At 37.1% G+C, this 27,677-nt stretch overlaps 1 protein-coding gene across 1 annotated transcript in view; it reads right to left on the bottom strand.

Annotated features, from left to right (window-relative positions):
- Nucleotides 1–5,271: 5,271 nt before the first annotated feature.
- LOC149289865 (vacuolar protein sorting-associated protein VTA1 homolog) overlaps nt 5,272–27,677 on the bottom strand; it is a 99,497-nt gene continuing 77,091 nt past the window's right edge. The window contains exons 6-8 of the mRNA XM_089490165.1: nt 18,552–18,719; nt 16,948–17,031; nt 5,272–5,417 (exon numbers count right to left, since the gene is read on the bottom strand). Coding sequence (XP_089346291.1) covers nt 5,272–5,417; nt 16,948–17,031; nt 18,552–18,719 — 398 coding nt within the window. The remainder of the gene's footprint in view (nt 5,418–16,947; nt 17,032–18,551; nt 18,720–27,677) is intronic.

Below are 27,677 nucleotides of genomic sequence, written 5' to 3'. Positions count from 1 at the left end.
AATGTCCAAAAAGTCCCTGTTGGTGTAATGGTCAGGTGTCCCAATACTATTGTCCATATAGTGTATTACAGTTCTGAGCACTAAATAACCTACCCTTTTCAGATTAAAATTAGGTATTTATAGATGGTATATACACTCACTGGTCACTTTATTAGGTCACCTTGCTAGTACTGGGTTGGACCCCCTTTATACTCCGTGGCATACTTTCTACAAGGTGCTGGAAACATTCATCAGATATTTTGGTCCATACGGACATGATGGCATCATGCGGTTGCTGCAGATTTGTCAGCTGCACATCCATGATGCGAATCTCCCGTTCCACCACATCCCAAATGTACTCTATTGGATTTGAATCTGGTGACTGTGGAGGCCATTGGAGTACAGTGAACTCATTGTCATGTTCAAGTAACCAGTTTGAGATCATGTGAGCTTTGTGACATGGTGCATTATCCTGCTGGAAGTAGCCATCAGAAGATGGGTTCACTGTGGTCATAAAGAGATGGACATGGTCAGCAACAATACTCAGGTAGGTGTGCCAAGAAAATGTCCCCAACACCATTACACCACCACCAGCCTGAACCGTTGATACAAGGCAGGATGGATCCATACTTTCATGTTGTTTACGCCAAAGTCTGACCCTGCCTTCTGAATGTTGCAGCTTGAAACGAGACTCATTAGACCAGGCAATGTTCTTCCAGTCTTCCATTGTCCAATTTTGACCTCTGACATCAACAAGGCATTTTCGTACAAACAACCACAGATCACTGGTTATTTTCTCAATCAACAACCATGCCATGTTTAACGTTACTTAAGTCCCCATTCTTTCCCATTCTGATGCTCAGCTTGAACTTCAGCAAGTTGTCTTGACCACGTCTACATGCCTAAATGCATTGAGTTGCTGCCATCTGATTGACTGATTAGCTATTTGTGTTAAGCAATTGAACAGGTGTACCTAATAAAGTGGCCAGTGAGCTTAGATGTGCAGGGGGAGAGCGTGCCAGAAAAAATAGCACTTGAAAATTGTTTTACGTTACATTTTTTTCCTTAACAATGTCGTAGTGTAAATGCAGTCCTCAAATAACAGTATGTACCGTCAAATAAAGGTCAGCATTTGTGACAGTGTAACATTTTCTTCCTGCCTTTTATATCTTTGCTTTATGATGACAGACTTATATGCTAGCAGGAACCCATGAATAACAGAGTTTAGTTCTGTTACCAAATGTAGCATGTACTGTACACACAGAGATTAGTTTCATAGAAACACATAGGAAACATGTAACTGGATTTCATGTTATTTTCTTTTTACTTTATAAATCTTATCTCTTGTAATTTGATATCTTAAGTATATAAAAAAAATCCTACATCTTTTGCATATGGGAAAATATTTTTTGACATATCCTACCACTCAGTAGTAAGAACTGTGGCCGGAGAAGGGGTAGAGGCAGAAAGGTGTGCTGCCCTAGGTCGGTGCCACATTAAAAGCTGTTGCTATAATATATAGCATTGCCTGATAGAATAACTTTAAAAAGTAAAATGCACAACATCACTGATGAGAAACACTCTTCTACTTTTCAAAAGAACCATGTGTAATGATTATTATTGAAATATAATATTGTGCCTTTAATGTGTGTGAACAAAAACACATTATTCAATACTCATAAGCACTATAAGAAAAACATTGGTAAATTTATTAGACACATTGGACAAAAATATGTGAAAATCACTGTTCTTTGTGGATATCCCTGTATACAACATAACCTATGTCGTCTGTATACAATAAAAATAAATTAGGGCTAAGAGATTGCCTACAGAGAATAAAATTGTGCTGAATGACTGTATGTGTGTGAAGCATTATATTGCGCCTTTATATAGCTGGGTTTTTTACGTCCTCTTTTTAATACCCCTCTTATTACTTCTAGGAAATGATTCAGTTAATGCTGAAATATTTGGCATAATGGGAGGTTCAGTGTGACACAGCAACAAAACTGCATATTCAGGAGCTGCTGAGCTTAAAAGAGACCTTTGACATCTGAGATAAAGTTTGAATCCTGCAGTTAAAAAAACAGAAAACAAAATCATGAAATATGTGGCGCTCATTGCAATACAGAAAATAGATAGAATTTGTGTGTTGAATCTTGAGCAATAATCATAATTAAAATACTATTAAAATAGACTAATAATCAAGACTGTGGATAATTTGAAATGTGAAAAAAAAAAAAGCCCAATTGCTGAATCTGCCAAATTTTACAACAAACTAGACTGTTAACTAATGTAATTCATACATTTTCAGTATGGTCAAAGGGCAATTTCCATTGGTTGCAAAGATTTGGTATGTAGCACCAGAATATTTTTTTACAAATATAACCAAACACAGAAGGTGGCATACAATTGTAAATATGTAACGGTGCAACATAAATCAATAATCATACTAATTAGGTCTGTCCTTAGTTTGGCGACAGTTTCAGGGCAACTTCACTTTTGTGGGTAGCTCATTAGCAATCACATGTAATTGCAATGAGAGATAAAGCTGAGAACATGAGAGCTCCCCAATTTCTCACGGTGATTTCCCTGGTGTGCCGCTAGATTCCCAAAAACACCCTGTGAAACAAAACTGTGAAATGCACTAGGCGGCAATTTTTTTACCTGCCCTTGTTGCAATTCCTTTTTGTTATATAGGTATGTACAACTAACCCTACACCATACATTTACACATACATACTCCTCTTTTACCTTGAGTGAAGTCCTGTCTCCAGTGAATCTGGGAGCAGGACCAGTAGGAGGTAGGACCCTGATGAGCAGGCAAGGGGCCTGGATGGCCTCCCTGTTTTGCCCTGTACAAAGGACAGCCCTAATAACAATTGATACATTTATTAAACAAACAAGAGTAGACCTACAAATTATATTTTTAGTTGTAGTCAATTTTACATAGTAAATTGAAGCATGCAATTAGAAAATTAGACTGTCTCATTTAACTACTCCCTTGCCTCTACGGAAGACAGGAAATGTAAGTAGGAAGAATGAAGAATACATGCACATGCCTAATTGCATGTATGTTTGTTAAACCTCAGTGTTTAAGCATACCTGGGATTAGCTGCTGCTGCTCTCGTTTGCTAGAATGGTAGTGCTCCCTGATGTCAGAAGAGGCAAAGACAAAGGTCTTAGTTTCTAACAACAATAAATAAGGAATGCCTTCAACGATTTGATTGCAGTGAAATGGATAGGAGCCCATAAAAAATGTGTAAGAACAGTTTTGGATCTGCTCAAATGCCATAAAGTTAAAATGGGAAAATCCAAATCCATTCATAAGGTTTTAATTGTGGTTTGGGGAGGGGATATTTATATTTTTACAACCATCCTTAATTGATACTTTATTAGAGTTATTTTAGTTCAAACGAGTATAATGATTCTGAATCATATGACACGTTACTCACACAGGTAGATTCCATGCAATTACAGTAATGGTTAAACATAGATCACAAAATAATTTGTAAGAGTAAGTTAATTCAACTTCAGTATCTTCAAATAGGTTTTGCTATTCTTTGTTATTAGTCATTTGTGTTTTCATTCAATTTAGTTAAAAATCTGCTTTCATTGACTTTAAAAGGCATTATAGCATATAAGGTTATGTTTGTGCTTTTCGAACACATTCCCTTATAGAATAAATATTTCAGCTAAGAGGAAGAGCTGTATAAAATCAAGAATACGGAAACATATTTTTTGGTGTTGAACAAATAAGAAATAAGGGGTATTCCCAATGTTATGGCTTCAAATGGGGATGTTTAATAAACATAATTTTTCCTTTTTCATTTTTACTGAGTTTTATAAACATAGCCAAATGGAATTATGGGATAAGATCCCACCAGGTCACGAAGCAGCATGTAATATCTTGCTAGATGCTTACCAGGGCTTTTTATACAGGAATATCCCGACTAGTTTTAGTACTGCAAAAGGCTTCAAAATATGAAGTGGATAATTGTTTTATGCCATATTCCCAGCAATATGGCAGATCTTGACCCTCTGGCTGAAACATGCCCCATTTCTCAACAATCAAGTTCACATGCTGAACATTATTATATAATATGCAATCTGAAGGAGCATTTCTATTAAAATCAAGACAAGGAACATATTTCTGTATTTAGTACTTTACCTTATTTATTCTAACGCAAAAAGAAAATCTTTTCATGCATTTAAAAGTCATGCACCCTTTGTTCCACACTGGGATATGTATTACATTTCAACAACTGGTTAATATTATTAAGTGTACCAGATCCAAGACAGTTAGGTAAATATGATAACAATCAAAATCATAATCAGCTGGAAAATCTGTAATTTTTTTTTTCTTCAGTGCAAAAATAAATTGGGTAGACAAAAATATTTGGGTATGAACAGTAAATATTGGGGTTTTCGCTTAAGCTCTGCCTATCAAATAAAATGTAGCTAAACAAAATTATAGGCAATTAACCCACATTTCTGTGTTATTGGTAGATAAAAGTCGACCAGAAACCTTAATGGAGATGATAAATGATGCAGCTCTAGTGCTTGGTTGAAACAGGATATGTTTGATTTCTCATCACCGTTGATCATCTAAGTGTCTCAGGCACCATTTTTCTTATCTCACGGTATAAAAATAACACAACTAAGTATGGTGTGAAGTCAATGCATTGGTACTACAAACTTTTTATAACTACACAATGGTGGAGATAGATGATTGCAGGCCCGTGTAAGGCATTTGGATGCTTAAGGGATAAAAAATAAATAAGTGTCAGAGTAAGTGCTTAAGCATCAATGTATATCTGGACAACATGTTCTACCCCCTAATATTTGTTACAATTTTAGTTAAGTATGTTTTAACAGTTTGAATTCACGGAACTGTGCGTTTCAAAGCATACTCAGCAGTACGTGTCATAAGTCAAGTCTAGTGATGCATCGTAGAAAGACTGAGAGAAGCTTTGTGTTTACTGCTTTGCTGAACTAAAATCAGACTTCCAGTTAACAACAGACCAAATGTGTGTATTTATTTTAGTGATCCTATAACATGTAAACATAGCAATTTTTTTATTTTTTTTTTAACATCCATATGCATCAAACAGCAACCTCACTTGATTTCCTGGATTATTTTAAAAGAATTGCATACAGTTATGGTAATGTTAGAGGAGGTTTGAAAAAAGGAGAGCAAATTGCTGTGCCTAACAAGAACAAGGGCTTTTCATAAATCTGGTATCTGTGGATAGAGATGTATTTGTAAAGCCCAGCATGGAAATAATGGAGACTTCACTCTCTGCCTGTAGTGAGTAGCTTCAGGGCTTTCTGCAGATTCTGCACGGCTGTGTTCACATCTTCATACTGTAATGCACTCCCAGCGTACTTGCAATATTTCTGTGCTCTGGAAAAGTCTTCAGGGGTCAAGCGAATGTCTCCTGCTGAGAGAGAAAAGCAGAGTTTAAACACCTCTTCACAACAACAATTAATCGGTGGTGATTGATAAAGGTGTCACAGGCGCAAAACATACAAAACCATAAGGGATTTTGTGACATTTTGAAATATGGAATAGAAATGGAATTACAATCAAACCATAAAAAAGTATACAGTCCCATATATAAATACTTAATCAGTTTTCTTATTTGAAAGCCTGAAAAAATTATAAAAAGCCAATAACGGACATTTGGATATACATTTATCCTGAGGAAATCAGGCTGAATTACCAATGAAATGTGTCAAGGAAAGACGGTTTGGATGCAGAAAGACTGATATTGTATTATTGTTCATGATCTACTTTATTTTTGTAATTTGTATTTTATCCATATATATACACACATATACATATAAATAGATTTTTCGAACAATGTTTTTTTTTATATATATATTGATATTAAGCTATTGTGTTCCTTTTTCCCTTGTTGGCAAACAAGAAGCCCATAAGATTCCAAGGATTGTATGAGCCTTTATTTACTCTTGGATTTCTTACATGCACATATAATTTTGAATTCACTCAGCTCTGTATCCAATATATTTTTGCTTTTCACATGGATGTGCCCTGCTAAAAGTCATTTGAATGTGTGCACTCAGTGCTGCACTCCATAAACAGGAAGTTTATTTTGTATTGTATCCTGTCACTTTAAATTCATTTCTTACATTGTTGATTACACATTATTCTATTTCATGGTCATGATTTGTGAATCATGACAATGCAGCACTGTGGACCTACACCGTTGTTGTGAAGAGGTGTTTAAACTCTGTTTATGTCAACATTCAGTGAAGATATGCAAGCTTTGTAACCATTACCTAGACAAGACGTGCAGCTCATTTTGTATCTGTGGCACTCTCCTCTTACAGACTGACTTTTAAAACATAGATGCGTACATTGTAAGCTTCTCTTTTCTATTGGGAAAGCCAATACCTTTGAGAAAGGTCTGTCCTTCAGGTGTGACAGATGAAGGAGCCTTTTATTCTCCAGTAATCACTCTTTCCATCTCCGTACAAGCCAAGGGAAGCCCCAGCCATACGCATCAGGCATTATGCCCCAGAGCTGGTTCCTGGCATTCAGTGTTCTGTTCTATAACCAGGGAATTTGTCTCATTCTTCAATAACATTTTACGACACCTCTATCAAGATGTACTAACTGTAAGTGCAACGGCACATTACCTGTTATAACAATAATTTTAAGAACTGCATTTGATGGTTTTTTCCTAGCTACAATTTTTTTACTTAACAAGATTTTGGCTAAATAATTGTCTCTGAAAACACTATGCTAGCATCATGGAGGTCTAGAAGGCCTTTTCTCCTGAAGGCGTTTCTACTTCCTATCCCACAAACAATTTGATGACTTGAATTAATGATCTAAAACCCTTTGCACAGCATAGCAGCGTGGTAGTATAAGATACAAGCTTAACTTGAGTCAATTGCATGCTAGGTAAGATCCAGCACCAGCTCAGCTTTAAGAATGTGCACAGACGTCTGTATACAGCACCATCTGATTTATTTGAAGTCATAATGTTTTGGACAAGGGTTTTTAGTGCCTGTCATTCAGAAACGGACTGTTCCTCAAATAACAACAAATTTGTTCATGATGCTTGCAAAACAGACCATACGACTTTCTAAAATATATATCTGAATAACCCTAGCAAGCACCCAAAATCCTCTCACTGGAGTTTACTTACTAGAGTGGGAGTTTTTTCTTTAAAAAAGCACCAAACTTTTAGGGTGCGGCCTATATACGGGGGCGGCCTATATCCGAGCCAATACGGTATATTTATATATGATTGATTGCAAGGCCATCCAAGCTATTATTGGAGCCGAAGCTCACTTTAGTATAACATTACAAAATCAAGGAGATAAAACTCTCTCTCTCTTGTGACTAAACCTATTTTTGTTTCCCCACACAAGGTCCGTCTCGCCCCTACAACAATCTATGGTGTCCACGCAGAGCATATTGCTGCCCCTTTTCTCATTGTGTTTTGTCCCTCCACACAGCATGCCATCAGGCTACCTTAAACCTTCTGTCTGACTTGCTTGCACTCTATACAGTTTACAGGAAACCCTTTAGGTTGTATACTATGTATTGTAATCTTTGTGGGTGCTATAACATAAATATACAATTAATTATTTGTGGAAAAATAACACATTCCATGAAGTTTCACTTGAGTAAGAAAAAAAATTACTCTAGTTACTGGAAAGCAAATATATACAAATAAAAATTAAGCAGAGATGTCATATTAAAAATTTGTATTAAATACATTAAGAAGAAATGTCTGTAAATCATTCTCTGTTTTTAGGCATTTAATGAAATATACCAAGACTCTAGGACATTAGGGTATTTCCACGGGAGTAAGCGTACATGTGAGAGTCAAATACAGGGAATCTTGTGTGTGCTACCTGCTGGGAAGTGAACAGTCAGTGCTCACGGAGAGGTTCATTCTTTGAAAAAACAAGCAGGGCTTCAATCCAGCTCTTACCGGAAGCAACTAATCTTATTTTTACAGGACTAACTCTCAATTGCTGTTTTGTCATGCCCAACGCCTCTGATTTCTATTAAGGTGCCAGTCAACCCGACTCTCTTAAATAAAAATAAATAAATAAATGGTTTGTTTTGTTAATTTGGTTTTCAAATGAACAACTTAAGACAGCCTGTGAGTGTTATATACACAAAGGGATTGTAGAGAGAAAACTTTGTATAAAGTACAAATAACACGTATGTGTTTCCACAAATGTCTTGGTGGCTTTACATACATATAAATAAAAAATATAGTTTATTCAGATTCATCATTACGTTGTTTCTATTGGTAGTTTGGTGACTTATGAAGGACACACACACATATTTACAGGTTTACAGAGTAAAGGAGGTCAATATATTAGGATTATCCCAATTTATTGAGAGGGAGTAAGGCAGAGAGGGAGGAAGGGAGAGAGAAAAGAAAGGAAGAGAATGAGAGAGATGGCAGTAGAGTTTGCAGGAGAATTGTGGATTCAGCTGACTAAATTGATACTTTAAAGACCTATCATTGTCAACTTCTCTTTGCAAGAAGGACTGAGCTAGCCCTGTACAGCACACCTTCAGAGGTCTAGGGGAGTCCATGCCTCGATGGGTCAGGGCTTTTTTGGCAACAGTGGTGAACTTTCCCTGGAGAGGCCAGCCTACCAATATTCCTCCAAGAACGCATCAACGACACATCCAAGAAGCCATGTAAAGAACTGCAGGCCTGACTTGTTTCATTTAAGATCAATGTTCACAATTTCACTATAAGAAAGAGACTGTGTAAAAATGGCATCCACGGGAGAGTTGAAAGGCTAAAATCATTGCTGACCAAAATCAACACAAAGGATCTTCTCACATTTCCCAAAAAACATCTTGATGCCCCAAGACTTTTTAGATAATATTTTGTGGAAGTTTTTGGAAGACATGGGTCCCGTTACATATGCAGTAACTTTAATGCAGCATTCTACATTAAGAACATCATACCAACAGTCAAACACGTAGTGTGATGGCATGGGCTGGTTTGCTGCCTCAGGACCTGGTTGATTTTGCATAATTAAAAGAACCACAAAATGTGCTTTCTACCAGAAAATCCTGAAGGAGTATGTCCGGCTATCAGATCCTGATCTAAAACTCAAGCATAGTTGGGTTATGCAGAACAGTGATCCGAAGCGCAAAAGCATGTCCACACATGTTCATACTCGAAAACTCTCAAATGTGGCTAAATTAAAACAATTCTGCAAAGAAGAGTGGTCCAAAATTATTTCACAGCAATGCAAAAGACTCATTGACAGTTATCGCAAACCTTTGATTGCGGTTGACGCTACCAAGGGTGGCACCACCAGTAATATTTTTCCCATGGGTGATATAGGTTTTGATTAACTCAAACTCAATATATTATTGTTTAAAAGTTGAATTTTATGTTTATGCATATTGTCTTTGTCTTATATTAAAACTAAATAATAAACCCTGCTGTGACGTGGACACAGTGAACGGGATGATAATTCTTACATATAAAAAATCAATTTATAAATGACATTTTAGGTATAAATGGTTTTACTTGAGAGAACCATTATGAGGAATTTCCTCCTTGACTGCGTTTTCAGTTGTAGCTCTAGAAAAACTAACATATAATTGTCCATGACTAAATATAAGTTGAGACAAATATAGTCCAACTTTACTTAACCCTTTAAGGACCAGGCTGTTCTTTAATGTTTGTAAACTTCATTACCAAGGCTGTTTTAACGCTTCTGCGGTGTTTAGCTGTAATTTTGTTCTCTCTCATTTACTGTACCCACACAAATTATATATAGTTTTTTTCAAGACAAGAACAGCTTTTGATCACATTAATTTAGAAAAAATAATAAAATATGGTGAAAAGTAAAAAAAATTAGCCATAATAACATTGTAACCCTGATATCTGTCATGAATCCCTAAATTGTACATATTTTTCAAAAGTACACAACCCAGCGTATTCAACTTGGGGTATTTTTGGCACTTTTCATGTAGCCATTTCACCATTTATTTTTGCCAAACTAAGAATTTAAAGGGTTACTAATTAACAACACCCAAATATGTGTTCAGCAACATCTCCTGAGGACAGAGATATCACCCAAGCATCGACTTGTCAGGCTGCTTGGGGGCTAACAGGCCACATTAAGGACATGCACATCCAGGATTTCGACTTCGAATTTTGATAGCTGGTCATCCTGCGCCTATGTCTTATTTGGGGCATCGTTCAAGCTGGCCAATTCACTTTAACGCCATCATATATTTTTGAAAATAATAGTATTTGATAGTAATAATTTAATTACACAAAACAATTACTACCACCAACTTTGACAAAGGCTCATTTGATGATCATTTCCCAAATGCTCTTTCCAGCAACAGAGTGCCACAATATTTTGAGACATGCGTCTTTCCATAGAGAAATCACGCAGGGCCCGTACATTTTATTGTGTAGCTGAATGCCTCAATGTCGAGCGAATGTTGCTTATTTAAGGCACATTATTAGTCCTTAACTGCATGGTTTTCCGTAATGTGCCTGGCTTTTTCACAGCACTGTACATACATACAATAACTCAGGCAAAGTTCTCTTCCCTGGGGTGGCCAGGGAAGAAATTCAGTTTTAAACTGTCTGCCTTACTGAAGCCAGGGCAACTGGATCATTGCCTCTACTGGTTCAGATGTTTCTGAGCTGAAAGAACTAATGCATGTCTTTACAATCACAATTAAAAAATAAATCAGCCAAAGGAAGCAGCCAAACTCATCTAAGTCATAATCTTAATGTGATGATCATTAATATTTACATTCTAGCAGTGCTCAATGCACAAAGCTATTACTGCTAAGGTGGACAGCTAAGCAGAGGGCTGGTATATGTCTGAAATGTGTCTTGTGTGGAAACAGAATGGTGGCTTCACACGTGAATCATAGTTTGCTGTTCACTGAGCACTATATATTTTTCCTAATCACAGTTTGAACTGCAGGCTTCACAACAGAGGAGATGCTTTGCTCTCCATGCAAAGGTGGCCCCTGCCTTCAATCTCACACAACAGTAGTTTCACAGGGTTGGTCAATAGCCGACTGTGGTTGAACTATGTTTCAGAGACTAGCAAATTATTGACAGACAGAGCTCCTATTTTCCCAAACATGGAGAACTTGTCCAAGGCATTCAACTTCACTCAAATGTAAAACTCACTGGCTTGGGCAGAAAACAGACTTGGAAGGGAACCTCTATTAAATATATGTTTTTTAGTGGTCCCTTCGCTCACCAAGGTTTCACATTTTTTGATGAGGTTCACATGGGTATAAACTGGTTATCCAAACGTTCTTGGGATCGTGTTTCAAACTCTCAGAGAAGTGGCACCACAAATGTTTACCAGTTCCAGGTCATGACGGTTATAGCACTACTTAATAAACATGCCCTTGTCTCACCAACACTGCTCTTATTTAAACTCTTCGTTACATGGAGTATGGGTTACAGCTACATTATTTCAAAGTGCAGTGCTTGGATAGCAGCCATTATAAGTATCCCAAAACAGGTTTTAAAGCCAGCATCCAAAAGAAAAAGCAGCTTAAAATTCATGGTTTTAACCCACTGAGTACTACCAAGATGTGCAACAAACTATGAACACCGCATCACAATAATGATACACAGTACAAATTAAGCTAGTGTGTATTTATATAGTTTATATAAATTACTATGTCAACATTAAACCATGCAGTGTCTTAAAGATGCTCTTCCACCTACTGTGTTAAATATATCACAGTAATGTGTATATGAATAAACTGGCCTGCAGTATGTTAAATTTATAGGAGTCCAGTTCTAACCAACCCAAAAGCTTCATGTACAGGTCTGCTATGTCCTGGGTTTAAGATGGTAAAATTGCATTTTTAATTATATTGAGTAAACTATTCATCTGGAAGTGAAGCAATTTATTTTTCAATCCATGACAAGCCACATTTTACGCAAAACCGTGGGACACTATTAAATAACTAGTTTTTGAATCAACAAATAGAGCTGCATGGACCAAATCACTTGAGAACCCTATCCCGTCACAATTTACAGCAAAACAGAACTCCCTATTTTCTTATGTTCTGATATATTTGTGAGCAGAAAAAAACACCAGATCCTGTTTTGAGGGAACAACTTAATACCAGCTCCTACCAGTTCATGTTTACAGTAGGATATTAAGAAGGTCACCTATGATTACATTGTTATTTTGGAACAGTGGACTAAGAATTATTATAGTACACACCAGGATTATAAAAGAAACCTGCATCATAGGACATTAAGAAAATCCTCTTGGCTCCGAAAAATTACTCACAAAATAGATAATTGTAATAACTTAGCAATTACACACAGGGGGATCTATTCATTTAAGGCTGAGTTTGCAGACTTGTGCATTTGGATTCACATGAATTGCAAATTTAACAAATGAAAACGAAGCAAAAAGTTCAGAATTTTCATTAAAATGTTGTGGGCTCATTCACTCACAGTTTCATTCACATTTTCTAACAATCTCATTCACTCACTCTCTCGGGCTCACTTAATATCTCTCCCTGGCCCCTCAACAGCTAGCTTGTGCCATCAGTGCCCTCACACATCTGGTCTGTGTCTTCTTTGCTCCCCTTCCAACATACAACATATTTAACCACACACAAATAACACACTTACTCATACTCACTAACAAACACTCCATCTTACCCCACTTACACATCCATGCTAGCACACACACAAGTACACATGCATGCTCACATATACATATGCAAACACATATACATATAACCCACCCTCTGTTACCTCTCACCTCTGCTGCAGCTTTCCCTCTGGCTGCCCACGCACACTGTGCTAGCAGCCTCAGTTTCACCCTAGGGTCACATGACCCTGATACGTTCTTGTCTTCCTGTGCGAGTTCAAAATAGTTTAGAAAGGGCCCTTCTGACATGGTTCGGTAAGGTACAAGGAGACAGGAAGAAGTAGTTACACCAGTGGTTTCCGTGTCTCCCAGCTCTGGTTCTTCTAGCATCTTTGTCTTCTTCTCTCCTATGTCTTCTTTCACATCTTCTCTCGATGAACTTCCACAAAAATGGTGGAGCTTCCAGTGACAAACACCAGTGCCAAGTTCATCTTGCACATAATATGAATATGTGTGGTAAAGGGATGCGCTATACAACCCGATTTTTGTATCATAAAAAATAAATTACTTATAACAAGATTTATGAAAGTGTATGTATTGTGTGCATCATTGTAAGTTTAATAGGTTTGGACCATTAATGTGTGTTGTTAAAGGGTGAAATGGGCCTCTCTAATCGTGAACTTGCATTTTCTGATTGCCTCACCATAATTGGTTATATAATTTTTATGCATTCAAAGTAGATTTTTTTTAATCACTGTTAAAAAGTATACAGCGGTACAGCTTAATTATGCAATATTGTCATATACAGTAAATAACAAAATGGTTTTCCTATAGGGAAGTCTTCTATTCAGGCTTTTTCTTTTTTTCTAAATTAATATTTTTGGGAGTCCTCTTATAATCGACATATTGCAATTGTCTTGTTAAAACCAGGTACTTATAACACAATAAACCTATTGGCATGTTATATTTATTGTTTAGCCTAGCAGTATGTGTTTGAATAAAACAAATTTTTTGTTGATTATATAAAATAAAAATGATTCATTGTATGTATGTAAAAGTGTTTATACACCTTTTACAGGTTATAAATTGGTTAATCTTAATTTTATAAATTGATTTAACGTCTGTATATAATTATGTGGGAGTGCCAATTGTGTTCACTGTAAATAAATTCTTCCTCCCAATGGGGCACAAACAAGTTTGCGTAACTAGAGGTGAATCTCGTTCCCATTGCAGTGCCCTTTTCAAGATAGACGATAGTATCACGACAAATGATAAAAAATAAGACTATTAACATGTCTATTTTTGAATGCATTCTTACTTTATAGCATTTGTACACACACACACACACACACATATATATATATATATATATATATACACACACACACACACACACACACACACACACACTCGACCATGCAGCTCATTTTCGCTAAAGTATCTGCATATTGTTGTCTTTTAACAGAGTAGCCTTTATTTCTCCTGAGGTTACCTGTGGGGTTTTTCTTTGTATCCCGAACAATTCTTTTGGCAGTTGTGGCTGAAATCTTTCTTGGTCTACTTGACCTTGGCTTGCATGAGGAGATCCTCAATTTTTCCACTTCTTAACAAGTTATTGAACAGTAATCAGTGGCATTTTCAAGGCTTTGTATATCCTTTTAAATTAAATCCTTTTTCATCTTTATAAAGTTCCATTACCTTGTTAAGCGGGTCTTTTGACAGTTCTTTTCTGCTCTCTATGGCTCACTGACTATTTATAAACAGACACCGATTGCAGTGGGAAATTGTGTGTCTGTAACAAGGTCAAACATTCAAGGTTGTGTAACCTCTTGATGGGGGCCATTTGGGTGATATATGTTATCATTATGATTTAAAAAGGAGCCAAACAACTATATAAATAAAAGACTGTTTCTTGAATAATCAGTTATATTTTCAAAATCAATGCCAATATTTGACAATTTCTGCCAGGGTATGCAAACTTCTCTATATATATAATATATATACACACACACAAGATGTTGGAGTGTTTCTGTGGAAATTTTGCCTATTTATCTAGTAGAGCATTTGTGAGGTCAGACACTGATGTTGGACGAGAGACCAAGAAAGATCTCTATTCCCGATCATCCCAAAATATTCACAGGGCTCTGTGCAGGCCAGTCACGTCAGGTAACATTCACCTGGCATCTGCCAAACCCAGATTTTCCCATTAGACTGCCAAATAGAGAAGTGTAATTTGTCTCTCCACAGAACATGTTTTCCTCTGATCCAGAGTCAAGAGTGGGGACACGCTTTACACTACTCAATCTGACGCTTGGCATTGTCCTTGGTGATGTGAGGCTTGCATGCAGCTACTTGGCCATGGAAACCCATTGCATGAAGCTCCTGCCACACAGTTTTCTTTGCTATTATAATGCCAGTGGAAGTTTGCAACTCTTCAGCTATGGAGCCAGCAGAGTGTTAGTGATTTTTTACCATGTGCCTCAGCACTCCTGACGCCTCTGACCCCGCTCTATGAGTTTACGTGGTCTTCCTCTTTGTCGCTGGGTTACTGCTGTTCCTGAAGATTTCAACTTTGATTACATTGTCTGTATTTACATCAACAGACTGGTGGTACAAAGAGACAATGTTTCAGTCCATCCTTGAAAATCATTGATTTATTTAACTTGGATGGAGGATGCACCAGGGTGTGCAAGGTTTCTTTGATTATATAATACACATACACTATATGACCAAAAGTATGTGGACAACTGATCATCACTCATATATGAGCTTGTTAGACATCCAATTTCAAAATCCTGGGCATTAATACGAAGTTGTCCTCTCCTTTGTGGCTACTCTTTTGGGAAGGCTTTCCACAAGACTTTGGAGTGTTTATGCCCTTTTAGCCAAAAGAGCATTTGTGAGGTCAGGCACTGGTATTGTACAAGAAGTATATACATATATATATATATATGCTTCTGCAAGAGACTTCCTTTCCTTACCAAACACACTAAGAAGAAAATGTGAGCAGATACACAGGGCATTCTCAAAGCCACTGAAACATAAGGTAACACACACACAACTCAATAAAAAACTTTTAATCTTTGTGTTCAAATACAGCAGACATTCGGTATCTTAGCGCCTTTTGCACTGATGGGCTTAATCAATTTATACAGCAGGGATATAAAATAACTAAAGCAATCATTAAATTGTAAATGGTTAGCGATATATAAATGCTTGTTGTAAATTTAACAAACAGTGAGAAATTAACAAAAAGGCAATCTAAAAAAATCTCTTTGAAGTGAGCATTACCATTTCACATTACACTTTTGTTCAGGGATGCAATGTACAATTTTCTTTATATATGAGAGGAAAACATAATATAGTACTATTACAGTGTCTGTATAAAGTATAAATCCAATACTCACGTGCAGTGGCATCGATAGATATGTGTATATATTAACAAGGTTAATCTTAGATTTCACAGGGTGCGAGGTGCACATTCGCAAATGAGAGCCACAAGAGTTTCCATACACCTTCAATGAATAAGAAGTATCTCTCTCCATCTGTGAGCCCATAGCCAGAGAACTCCTGGAAGCATTTCTCCCCAGGACAACCCACCAAGCCTGGTTGTGTTTCATGACTCACACCCAACATCACCGAGTAGGAGAAAAGAAAAAGGGGCCCAGAACACTCAGGTATATTGGAAGTCTTGTATTAGGCGAACTCCTAAGGGTGGTCGCGCTAATAATCTGATCCATCTCGAGTTCGGAAAAATTTGCTTTCCAGTATGCCATGCCAGTTTTTTTTGAGAGTCCCAGTCTAAACTTAGGTTATAAATTGAAATCTTAAGTGGTCATGGTCTAACCGTCATGGAAAGTTGATCCAGTGGGTTAGTCATGGAGATAATAATATAATTTTTTAATACAATAGTGAAGAGAAAAAGAAGAACAGAGTATATCATGACTTCAGGACTTTATAATGTAATGTAAGACTAATGCAGAGAAAACAGATTGTTTCCCAAAAGTGGCATACATCCAAAACTCTACAAAGCTGGAAGTTGGAGCCAAAAGAGTGAGGTCATCGTAGCTTTTAAGACCCCCGTAGGCATGACTGGAAACAAAACTCTGATGAATAGCAGGCAGAGGAACAAGTCATTAGACCGCTAGCTGTAGCGAGTCAGCAACTTTTAGCACACAGTTGATCAATAACTCCCAATTCCCTCAGTTGTGAAAAAAACTCAGCAAAAATATCAATTCATGGACTGAATGGTAGTTACAGTATTATCATATTATCACACATTCAAGACTTATACATGAATATAATAAAATACAATGATGGCTTCATTTAGCTGCTTACCTTGTGGTTTTTCAGTGTAAAGGGATGGATCTATAGCAGGTATGTTTTGTGGAGTTGGATGGGTAATAGTGTTGCTTACTACACCTAAAACAGACAAAATAAATAAATAAAAATGACAAAAGAGCATAAACATTTGCTTTTAACACTAGACTGTGTGTTGTTTTTCTGAGTTTAAGACCAACAGAAGTCCTTTTTTGCGTGCAGCCGAAAGAAAGGATATAATGTATGTAAATGAATAAACTGTATTAGTGATTGCAAAGTGGCCAGTTTCAGCAAGACTATGAGTGTTTGAAAACTCCATTATAATAGAATGTGACTTGTTGGTTTTGACAGAATAGGCCAGAATAAGGTGGGGTCTCGTTAGATCCACTTTAACGTTTGCATAAGCAATGTTGTAGCTGGTTTGCAATGAGTAAACTACACATGCGCAATGAAGCCTCTGCATTTTAGGAAGATAAGTCGTTTTTCTCTACAGGTAAAGAATTCATGTTAAAGTACCTTCATTGGCATTCTTCCTTGGTGGGGTTGTATGGGACAGTACACTGTCCCTTTATTAGAAAGCACGAAAATAAGAAAAGGAAATAACCCTATCAATAACAATGTAACACAATAATAAAACGTTTATTGCCGTGAAAACTGCATTTCAAATGAAGCAATATCCTTAAAATCAATTAAGCAAGTTAATGCTCTGAATGGACATCAGATGACTAGCAAAGCACCAACAAAACAAGAAATGTAATCATATGGATAATTTTGACAGCATTATTGCCAAATTACACCTAGATGAACTCTTACATAATTGCCTGCTTACGACAGAAGATAATAACGGCACATAGTGCCAGTTTGTAGTCAATAATCCTATGTGGAGTTCAAGGGAGGTACCCACAAAGCACTCCTTATTAACAATGGAAGTTAAGTAAATATGCCTTAAACAAGTACATAATGTATTCTTTGTAGATATCAGGAGGATTTCCCTTTGATAAGTAGTTTTATTAACACTTAGAAATGATTCAAAGGGTAAACACAGCTTCAAACTGATGAAATAATTACTGCTTCAAGATCAGGATAAGTACAACAGCCAACATATTTTTAAGTTATATAAAACATGTATATGAAGGTTTATGAATAAGACATACTCTTATAATATATGTAGAAAGGGGTTGAGTAAAACAGGGTAAATATTAGTGCAATTCTGTAATTTTTTTCAGAAATGAAGTATTACAGCTCTATGAATTAATAATTAATAATGAAAGAAACTTTTTAAAATAAATATTTAAACACACAGATTAATATAAAGTTCTTATTGAATTGCAATGTCTCTTGTTGCACAAATCAAACAATACAATAAAATGATTATGCTGTAAAGCGGTGTTATCACCATAATTCATTTAGTGGGAACATTTGATGATAACTTTTTAAACTTTGAACCAGAATCACCTCAACATAACATTCATTATGTTACATAAAACATAAGTCTTAAATTTGTCGGTGGTTCCCTTTTAATGTGACACTATTAAATTCTTAACTTTGTGCTCCTCGACGGCATTAAAAATTAAGACATAAAAATGAGAATAGGAGAGTACATAGGGTCGGGGACACTCTACCTGTATTGTGAGGGACCTCTGCTGGAGTGTTTGCTGGAGCATGCGCACCAGGGGGTATGTGTATACCAGAGTAGTTTGCATTTGCTGAGTTTCCAGGATCATATGTTGAAGATGATCGCTCAGGTCCTTGGACGCCCTGAGATGACAACCCTTCTTCCTCGTCTTCATCTATAAAATACATATAAACACATTTATCTTTCACCTTAATAAAAGAAAAGTGACTTTTAAAGTTAAAGTAATAAATAAAACAACGTATGTTATGGGTTTTATCTCGGGTTTTATTTAAGAAACTGTAAATTTGAGGACAAACGGAAGCTCACCCACCTACTTTACTATTCATTATGTATGCAAATTGTCACAGGCTATTGCTACTAAAAGAAGTTTGTCTGCATAATACATGGAAAAATAAGTACGATGTAAAGAAACCATGTGATTTGCAGGGCAAACTTGGAGGAAACACTTGCATGGTTTGTCCCTTCTTAATCCACATTTAAATTGGTCAGATGAAATGGTTCATCTTGGCTCCCACAGCTAGAATATAGAAATAATGACTGTATAAATTCATGCTGTACAAGATATAAATATAACTAAACGCACAAATCAGCTATCTGTATAAAACTCAATTACAAGGTGTGGTCAAACCTACATTAAATAACTAATTGAAAAAGTAAATAAAATATAAAAATCCTACTTACGTAAGGACCAGTAATCTCATAAACCTAGCAGAGTAGGTCGATTAGATCAGAGATGCCTGTTACTGGGTAGCCTCACACCTACAGTGAATACCTCTACAGCAGCCTGCACAAGTACAGCTACAGCTAGGCAGCACCATTAATGCACCAGGAGGCCCCAGTGCCTAGGGGTCTCTAGGTGTGTGCCTAATGGACAGTCTACAATTGCCCACAGAAATATTTAATTTTACTGTATACATTATGTTGTATGAAGGGCAAACTCAGAGCTCTTTAGCTACTATATACTATTTTTGGATTGATGTCTTCAATGTTTCATCTTGCTGCACATCAGAGCATAGCATAGTCATCCTTGATTACTGGTAAAACGTACCATTACTGTAGCTTTTAGCTCCATTAAAGAGGCAGTCATAAAAAAACTTAGCCTAACAGGAAGATTTTTCCCACCCATATAAAATGTTTTCGTAGACTACTCTCATACATGAACAGCTTACGGACCCGCAGAAATGTTACCATCACATTTTCTTAAAACTCACTAGTGGATGGTAACACTGCCTAGTCAATAGCTGGAATGCATGCAGCTACAGCTGGGGGCTTAACTTTTTTTTCTAATGTTTAATATGCTTTCTAAAATGGGAAAAATGCCACCGTTGGAAAAAAGGAAACAATAACTCCCCAGACTAATATTTATAGAGAAAATTACTAGTGATCCGAAACCATAACTCTAGAATAACCCTGGTGAGTCTGAGTAATTCTGGGAAAAGATTGTTCTCAAAAAAATGCTTTACACGCCAAAATACATAGATAAAGACAGTTAATATGGGTTTTATTCCTTTGTGGATTTATTAAATTCATTAAAAATGCTTTAGGTTGTCCTTCGCATAATTTGTAAATGAAACGTGTTGTACTGCACAGTACTTAAAATGTGAAAACTTCACTGTGATTGGTACCTGTTTACACTATACTATATACTAATGCTGTAGCCTATCATAAATATGTTTAATACACTAGATGTGGTTATACAATGGCTATAATACAGCTTTTGTTAATGCCAGTTATTGACTACGGGCATATGCTAAATACTTCTGCTCAACAAATCCATCTAACTAAACATCTCAATTTAAATTTTACATTAATTTGATATTTTTAGTTGACCTTCTCTTACAACTTGATTTCAATTTGGAGGACACAAAACTAGTAAATGTAAAGCTTCAGGAATTAGTAGCGAAATGGATATTCCTTTATTATCCCCTTTATTCTTTACAAATGAAAAAAGTCACTGTTTTGGCATTTCAGTTTAGATCTGTATCATCATTCACACAGATAACACTGCCGAGCTAGCAAATACGGTAACTTTTTGAAGCTTCGGATACCTGGTAGAATACGATTGGAAACTCAGCAAGTTGGTTTTTAAAAAGCTATCGTGTCTATGTGCCTTAACTACATTTTGCTTTAAATTGCCAATGTGCCAACATATTTCTCCATGAACAGCAAGTTTATGTTTTCACAACAGTTCTCTCAACAGATTGCAGAAAATGATGGTAGGATTAATAAATTAACCCATATGAGAAACGTCTATTAACTTAAACAATCTCACTTAATGACCTGGCTGGTATCAGGGATCATATCTTTCTCAAAGAAACTCTGGGTTCTGTTTTTATAATCATCTTGAATACCCACCCTCCATGTACCCAGTGAAATTACAGAATAGCCTGGAGAATCTGGGGTGTAAACCTTCTTTAGAAATGATTAATTACCCATTTACTATTTTTTGCAGCATTCGATCCTTGGGTAGATTTCTTTTTGCATTATAACATTCTAGTAATGATTTGTTCCATAAACAGCAGCCACAGTTCCATAAGCAGAAGGCTCCTTAAATAGAGTGTCAATCCACAGGACAGCTGATTGGTACATGTATGTTTTAAATATATTTCTCATGTTTCACAGTTATTTTGTAAAGCGTAATATTTCAGAGTACACATACTATCCCTCACTCTGCCCATTCTCTTCAAGTTCTTCTGGTTTTGGACTGCCTTCTAACAATTAATTTTTTTGTGCTTTTTCAATCACTATATTTTTTATTATTATTATATACATTATGTACTGAATTTAATGTTCTGGAATTGTATATCAAAGAAAGAGGACAACTGAAGAGCAGGACTTCCCTTTATTGGCTTGTACGTTAACATCTGTCATTAAACCTTAAGTAACAATCATTCGACCAGTATGGTACAACTGAAAGGCATAGTGCCAGTCTGTACAACAGGCACTATAAACATGCTACTATACAAGACACCTACTTTATGGCCTCACATACCTATTCCATAATTTTACACGCCACTTCACGAATGTTAAATCTACTGTCTGTTTTGTCTTTACTGTGGTATATTTAGTGGTATTACACACAGTTATACACATTTCTGTTTAAATAACAATTCCCTCCAGCAGGGATCATTCCTTAAACATCATCTTTAACCATATGAGACATTTTAATTATTCCCAAATGCAACTGTGGACCTGAAAAACAACAAATTATGTAATCAAAATGCACATATGTGGATGTCCTTGCTTAAGCTCTATTTCCTTATAAAATGTCCCATTTCTACATTGTTACTGCACAAAATGACTTCATCAACTTTATTTCAGCATAAACCCTTCAGAACAGGAAGTTGTTCTTCAAAGTAGACCTATACATGTAATCATTTTAAAGACCCCAATTAGGAATACCCCGATTGGAAACACATTTACCTAAAAAGATATACGACTCTAGGAAAGAAAACTGATACTTGTTAAGACACAAAAATTAGATTTATGGGATTAGCCTTTACGATGGGAAGTCAATGTGGAAATACAGCTAGAATTTATATCCAGATGAATCGGTTTTAAAAAAATATGTGAGAAAATTGCAGCCAATGGCTTCCTGTACTCTTAAGTCTTCTCACCTGTAACTGAATCAGACAGTAATACAAAAATGCCCCCCCCCCAAAAAAAAAACAACTCACCCATAAAAAGCTTGTTTTCGCCTTTTCAGGTTTTTTTTTTATTATAAAAAATCAAATCTAAAAAGAATATTTTTCTGCTAAGTACGGTAGGTAGTTTAACCCCTTAAGGACCGGGCTCATTTTTCGTTTTGTACCCTGTGGGACCGAGGCTGTTTTGACACTTTTGTGGTGCTTGTGTTCAGCTGTAATTTTCTCCTCACCCATTTAGTGTACCCACATAAGTTATATATTGTTTTTTTCAGGACAAGATGGGCTTTCTTCAGATACCATTATTTTGATCGTATCATCTTATTTACTATAAAAAAAATAAAAAAAACATGGTGAAAAATTGAAAAAAAAACACATTTTATGACTTTTATTTGAAAAATCTTTTACTCACCTAAAAAAGCAAGTAAAAAAACTAGCTAAATAGATTCTACTACTTGTCCTGAGTTTAGAAATACCCAATATTTTTATGTTTTTTTGCTGTTTTTTGTAAGTTATAGGGCAATAAGTACAAGCAGCGTTTTATGATTTCCAAATCTTTTTTAACAAATCTGGTCAGTCTGCCTCCATCTCCTCTTTGGAACATCTTTGAAGCCGGTTAACTCAATTTAACCCATTCAAACCATATATTTTTGAAAACTAGACACCCCAGGGTATTCCAAATGCTGTTATTTTAACCCTTTCCATGCACCAATTATACAACTACACTTTGTCAAACTTTGTAATAGTAATTTTTTTTATTTTTTTTTCCACACAAATTGTACTTTAGTTATAGATATACAGGTGCTGGTATATGTCACTGTCAAACAACACCCCAATATGTGTTCAGCAACATCTCCTGAGTACAGCGATACCCCACATGCATGGGTTTGTCAGATTGTTTGGCTGGTAAAAGGCTACTTTTGGGGCATGCGTAATTCAGGTGGTCATTTGGTCATTGTGCCTCCCTCTCCTCTTTGGAATATCTTTGAAGCCGGTTAACTCAATTTAACCCATTCAAACCATATATTTTTGAAAACTAGACACCCCAGGGTATTCCAAATGCTGTTATTTTAACCCTTTCCATGCACCAATTATAGAACTACACTTTGTCAAACTTTGTAATAGTATTTTTTTTTTTTTTTTTTCACACAAATTGTACTTTAGTTATAGATATACAGGTCCTGGTATATGCCACTGTCAAACAACACGCCAATGTGTGTTCAGGAACATCTCCTGAGTGCAGTGATACCCGACATGCATGGGTTTGTCGGGTTGTTTCAGATTTAAAATGCCACATTTGGGAAGTGCGCTTATTTTCTCCATTTTGGTCAGTCTGTACCTATGCCCTATATTTGAGCTAGGCCACTCCAATTTACCCCATCAGCCATTTTTTTTATATATTAGACACCCCTTGGGTATTTGAAGTGCTTTTATTTTAACTCTTTGTTGAGATTTTTGAGAATTTTTAGCACTTGCTCAAAATAATAAACTTTATTTTTTAAATTTTATTTTTTTAATACTTTTTTTATATTTTTTTTTACACATTTTGCTGGTACTGGATGGTTCATCTAGTGACATCACTGCATAATTATTTTTAAATGTTAGCACATTTTTTTTTTTTTTTTTTTTCCATTTTTTTTTTTTTTTTAATATTTTACTAATCACATAGTGATTAGAAAGCTGGGCTCCATTGACTTGCATGGTTGAATGCAGTACCTGTATTCAACCAGCAAGTGGAGCCAGTTCTCTAGAGGGTCTGGAGACCCTCTAGCGAACTTTTTCGTCTTTATTGTTTTATTTCCCGGGCCGCCGCCATCTTGCTTGATGGCGAAGATCACCGGCAGCGGCGGCTGTGACCGCTCTCCGGAGCGGTCACAGCCCACCCAGAGGTAAGTGTTTGGTGTCGCTGGATGCCTCCTGATCGAGGCATTCCAGCGACACCATTTAAGTTTAGGAGGCGATCGTTGATCGCCTCCTAAACGCTTTTAAAACGGGCGTCCGCCGCCATACAATGTATGGCGGCTGTTGACGCCCCGGGGAGGGGCCAGACATGGCCCCCGATGCCGATCTCGGCCTTGCTGAATGCCTCGACATCGAGGCATTGCAGCAAGGCCGTTTAAGCGAAGAAAGTGATCCTTGATCACTTTCTAAGCTTATGTAATTTTTTGACGGTTCAGGACCGTCAAAGGTCATTTAGTGACCTTCTTGTTATGACGGTCCTGAACCGGCAAAGGTCGCGAAGGGGTTAAAAAATATATTACTGCCATAGTCTAGATGAGGTAAATACACAATAACAAAAATCATTTTCCCACCAAGACAGGAGGTGAGAAAGTATTTGAAAGACATACATTTCTGACTTCACAGAGATTTCATATAATGTTAATAAACAAAGAGGTAATTTCATGTGTCCAGGAAATGTACCGGTATATTTCTTTCCACACAAGACTAATTATGATTTCCAACTCACAATCTTTGGTGTAGTATAAACCTTGCTTTCAATATATGCCTAATTCAAATGCAATGAGCATACAGGCAAAGTTATGATACATGCTTTGAAGTGGCAAATGTAAAAGTAACGTATGAAGCCCTTATTTTGGTTCTGTGAAGTAGGCCATACATTTTGAATCTGAGAAGATATTAGAGTCACATTGGCATGCAAGGTAAAATACCTCTGAGCTCCTTGTAGAAGCTGCAGATTACATTTAGGTAGGATTCAAGTACAGTTATTAAAACTTGTATGTAAGAGAATATAGAGAAACAGTGCACACTTTTGTTAATTAAATAATTCAAGAAGAACAGATAGCATTTAAAATTAGATCTAACAAGGGCATACAAGTCCCATGAGTCCTGAGAATTTTTTTTTGAAGACAGAAATACCTGTAAACTGCTACTTCCATTCTAGGAGAAAGTGTTTTCTACACAATACAATAGATTTCTTTGAGGGAGAAAATAAAAAAACAAAAAAAAAACTCACAATAGCCAGAAAAAGTTCTGACATGATTTATGTTCATTACTCTAGAAAATATGGAGTAAAAGAATACATTCCTTAAATATTATATGAAAAAGCCCATATGTGTAAATTATATATGCAGCTATCTTAAAATTATGTTGTTATAATCTTCATGGTTATTCCTCACCTACATTCTACCTCTGTTATTTTAGCCCATTCTACTAGGCAAACACCTTGATTAATTTTCACACTGTTTGCAGCAAACAATAGAATGGCTCGGTTCTAATTAGGGGACTGCATTGGGATGCAGGTCCTGCGGGATCCGTCAAAAAACTTGTGGGTGCGGGCGTTTTTTTGGGTGTTGGGGGCGGTCAGACAATGTACCTGTGGGTCTCAGTAATCCTGCGTACTCCGGCAAGGCTGCCTTTGCGTTGCTCACACACAGAGCCTCTTCTCTTGTTCCGCCCAGGAACCCAGCTGAGTCACGTGAATTTAGGTCACGTCACATGACTCTGCTCTGTTCCTGCTTCCCCATGGTGGGCCAAGAGAAGAGACTTCTGCAGCCTTGCCGAATTTGGAGTCACCCAGGACAGTCCGCAATGGGACTTTAACCCCTTGACTAGCAGTCTCAGTCAGGTGCTAACGACGGCACCATGCCGTCACTAGCACTACCCTACCTTGATGGAGGTCTGTGGACCTCCATCACCACCTACCCCGGCGATCTGCCCCTCAAACTGAAGGGCATCACTGGGGCCACCCGATCCGCCCGGTGACGTCTCGCGCAATGACGCGATGACGTCACCGCGCAACTTTATTAACAACTGACAATTGTCAGTTAAAGAGGTATGGGGGCATGCTGCTTAGATGCCTGTATCTCAGGCATCTAAGCAGCTACAGACCCCAAACATATACCGTTGGAAAGGTAATTACTCCACCTTTCCAACGGTAAATAGCTTGTAAAAAGAATAAAAAATTTTAAGTTAAAAAAATACAATTTTAAAAAAAGTTTAACAAATTATTTAAACATAAAGTAGTTTAACTTAAAAAAAAAAAAGTTTAAGTATTCTAGCTAAATGATCCACTGTGGTAGCCAATGTTACCACAGTGATCATATAGCTATAAAAAGTCACATTCCCTTTTTAAAAATGGCCGATACTAATTTTTAATCCCATGATCCCTTTGATCATGGGGTTAAATTTAGCCAACGGTAGAGGGAGGCAATATTTGAAATCCTGATGAACTGCAAATATTAATAAAATCAGCCATTTAGCCTGTGTGGTACGTGAGTAACCATCTTATCCCTGGAGCGCCTTGTATTTTTACTGCAAAACTTATTTTTGCTGTAAAAGTGATTTTTTTCTCCCTTTACCATCATTTCTTTGGGACTGTAAGGGGAAAGAATGGTGTGTGCTTCTGTGAGTGAATGTATGGAAAGTATGGTGTGTGTGCTTCTGCGAGTGAATGTATGGAAAGTATGGTGTGTGCTTCTGCGAGTGAATGGAGATATGAAAGGCATGTGAATGATCAGTAATTAGGGTTGAAGCCTTGACGTGGCATTACTGCTCACGTAGGAAGTTAAATTATGGTACAAAAAGTACACATTTGCAAGAACTTCACCCCTTGGCACATCAAATGAGGGGCTGTATGTGTTTCTAGTACAAACCTGGAGTGCGCAAAGCGACATATTCCATCATTATTTGTGCAGTCAACTTTTGTCCTAGAAATACATGTAGCCCCTCATTTTAAGCTCCAAGGGGCGTAGTTTCTTAAAATGGATGAATTGTCCGAATGAAGGAGAGCATGAGTTAATATGTGGCTGAATTGTCTGAATGAGGCAGAGCATGAGTTAATGTGTGGATGAATTGTCTGAATGAGGGAGAGCATGAGTTAATATGTGGATGAGTTGTCTGAATGAGGGAGAGCATGAGTTAATATGTGGATGAATTGTCCAAATGAGGGAGAGCATGAGTTAATGTGTTTGTGTGTATCATACAGAGCCGGCCTTAGGCGTTGTGGCGCCCTGTGCGGACTACTCCTCTGGCGCCCCCCTCACTGCCCCTTCAAACTACCCCCCCATGCCCCTCAAACTACCCCTCCCCTCTGCCCCTTCAAACTACCCCCCCTGTCCATTCAAACTACACCCCCCCTGCCCCTTCAAACTACACCCCCCCCTCTGCCCCTTCAAACTACACCCCCCCCTCTGCCCCTTCAAACTACACCCTTCAAACTACACCCCCCCCCCCACTTATCTTGTTGCCGGAGTCCTGCGGTGAGAGCGGGAGGCATCCGTCTTCTCTCTCTGCCGCGGTGCCGGCATTTCATGTTGAGAGCCGGAATAGTCCGGCGCTCAACATGAGATGCCGGCACAGCGACGGAGTCACGGAGAGTAAGGGGCGCCGAGCGGTTGCCGAGAACTTCACGAGCAACCGCTCGGCGCCCCTGACCGGGACTTAGATTTAAGCATCATTTTTTTTTTAAACTTTATTTAACATGAATGATGTTAAATAAAGTTTTAAAA

This window comes from Sceloporus occidentalis, unplaced genomic scaffold (assembly GCF_023333645.1).
Source record: "Sceloporus occidentalis isolate IW3139 unplaced genomic scaffold, rSceOcc1.0.p SCAF_42, whole genome shotgun sequence".
NCBI lineage: Eukaryota > Metazoa > Chordata > Lepidosauria > Squamata > Phrynosomatidae > Sceloporus > Sceloporus occidentalis.
This window is presented reverse-complemented; position numbering and strand designations above follow the sequence as displayed.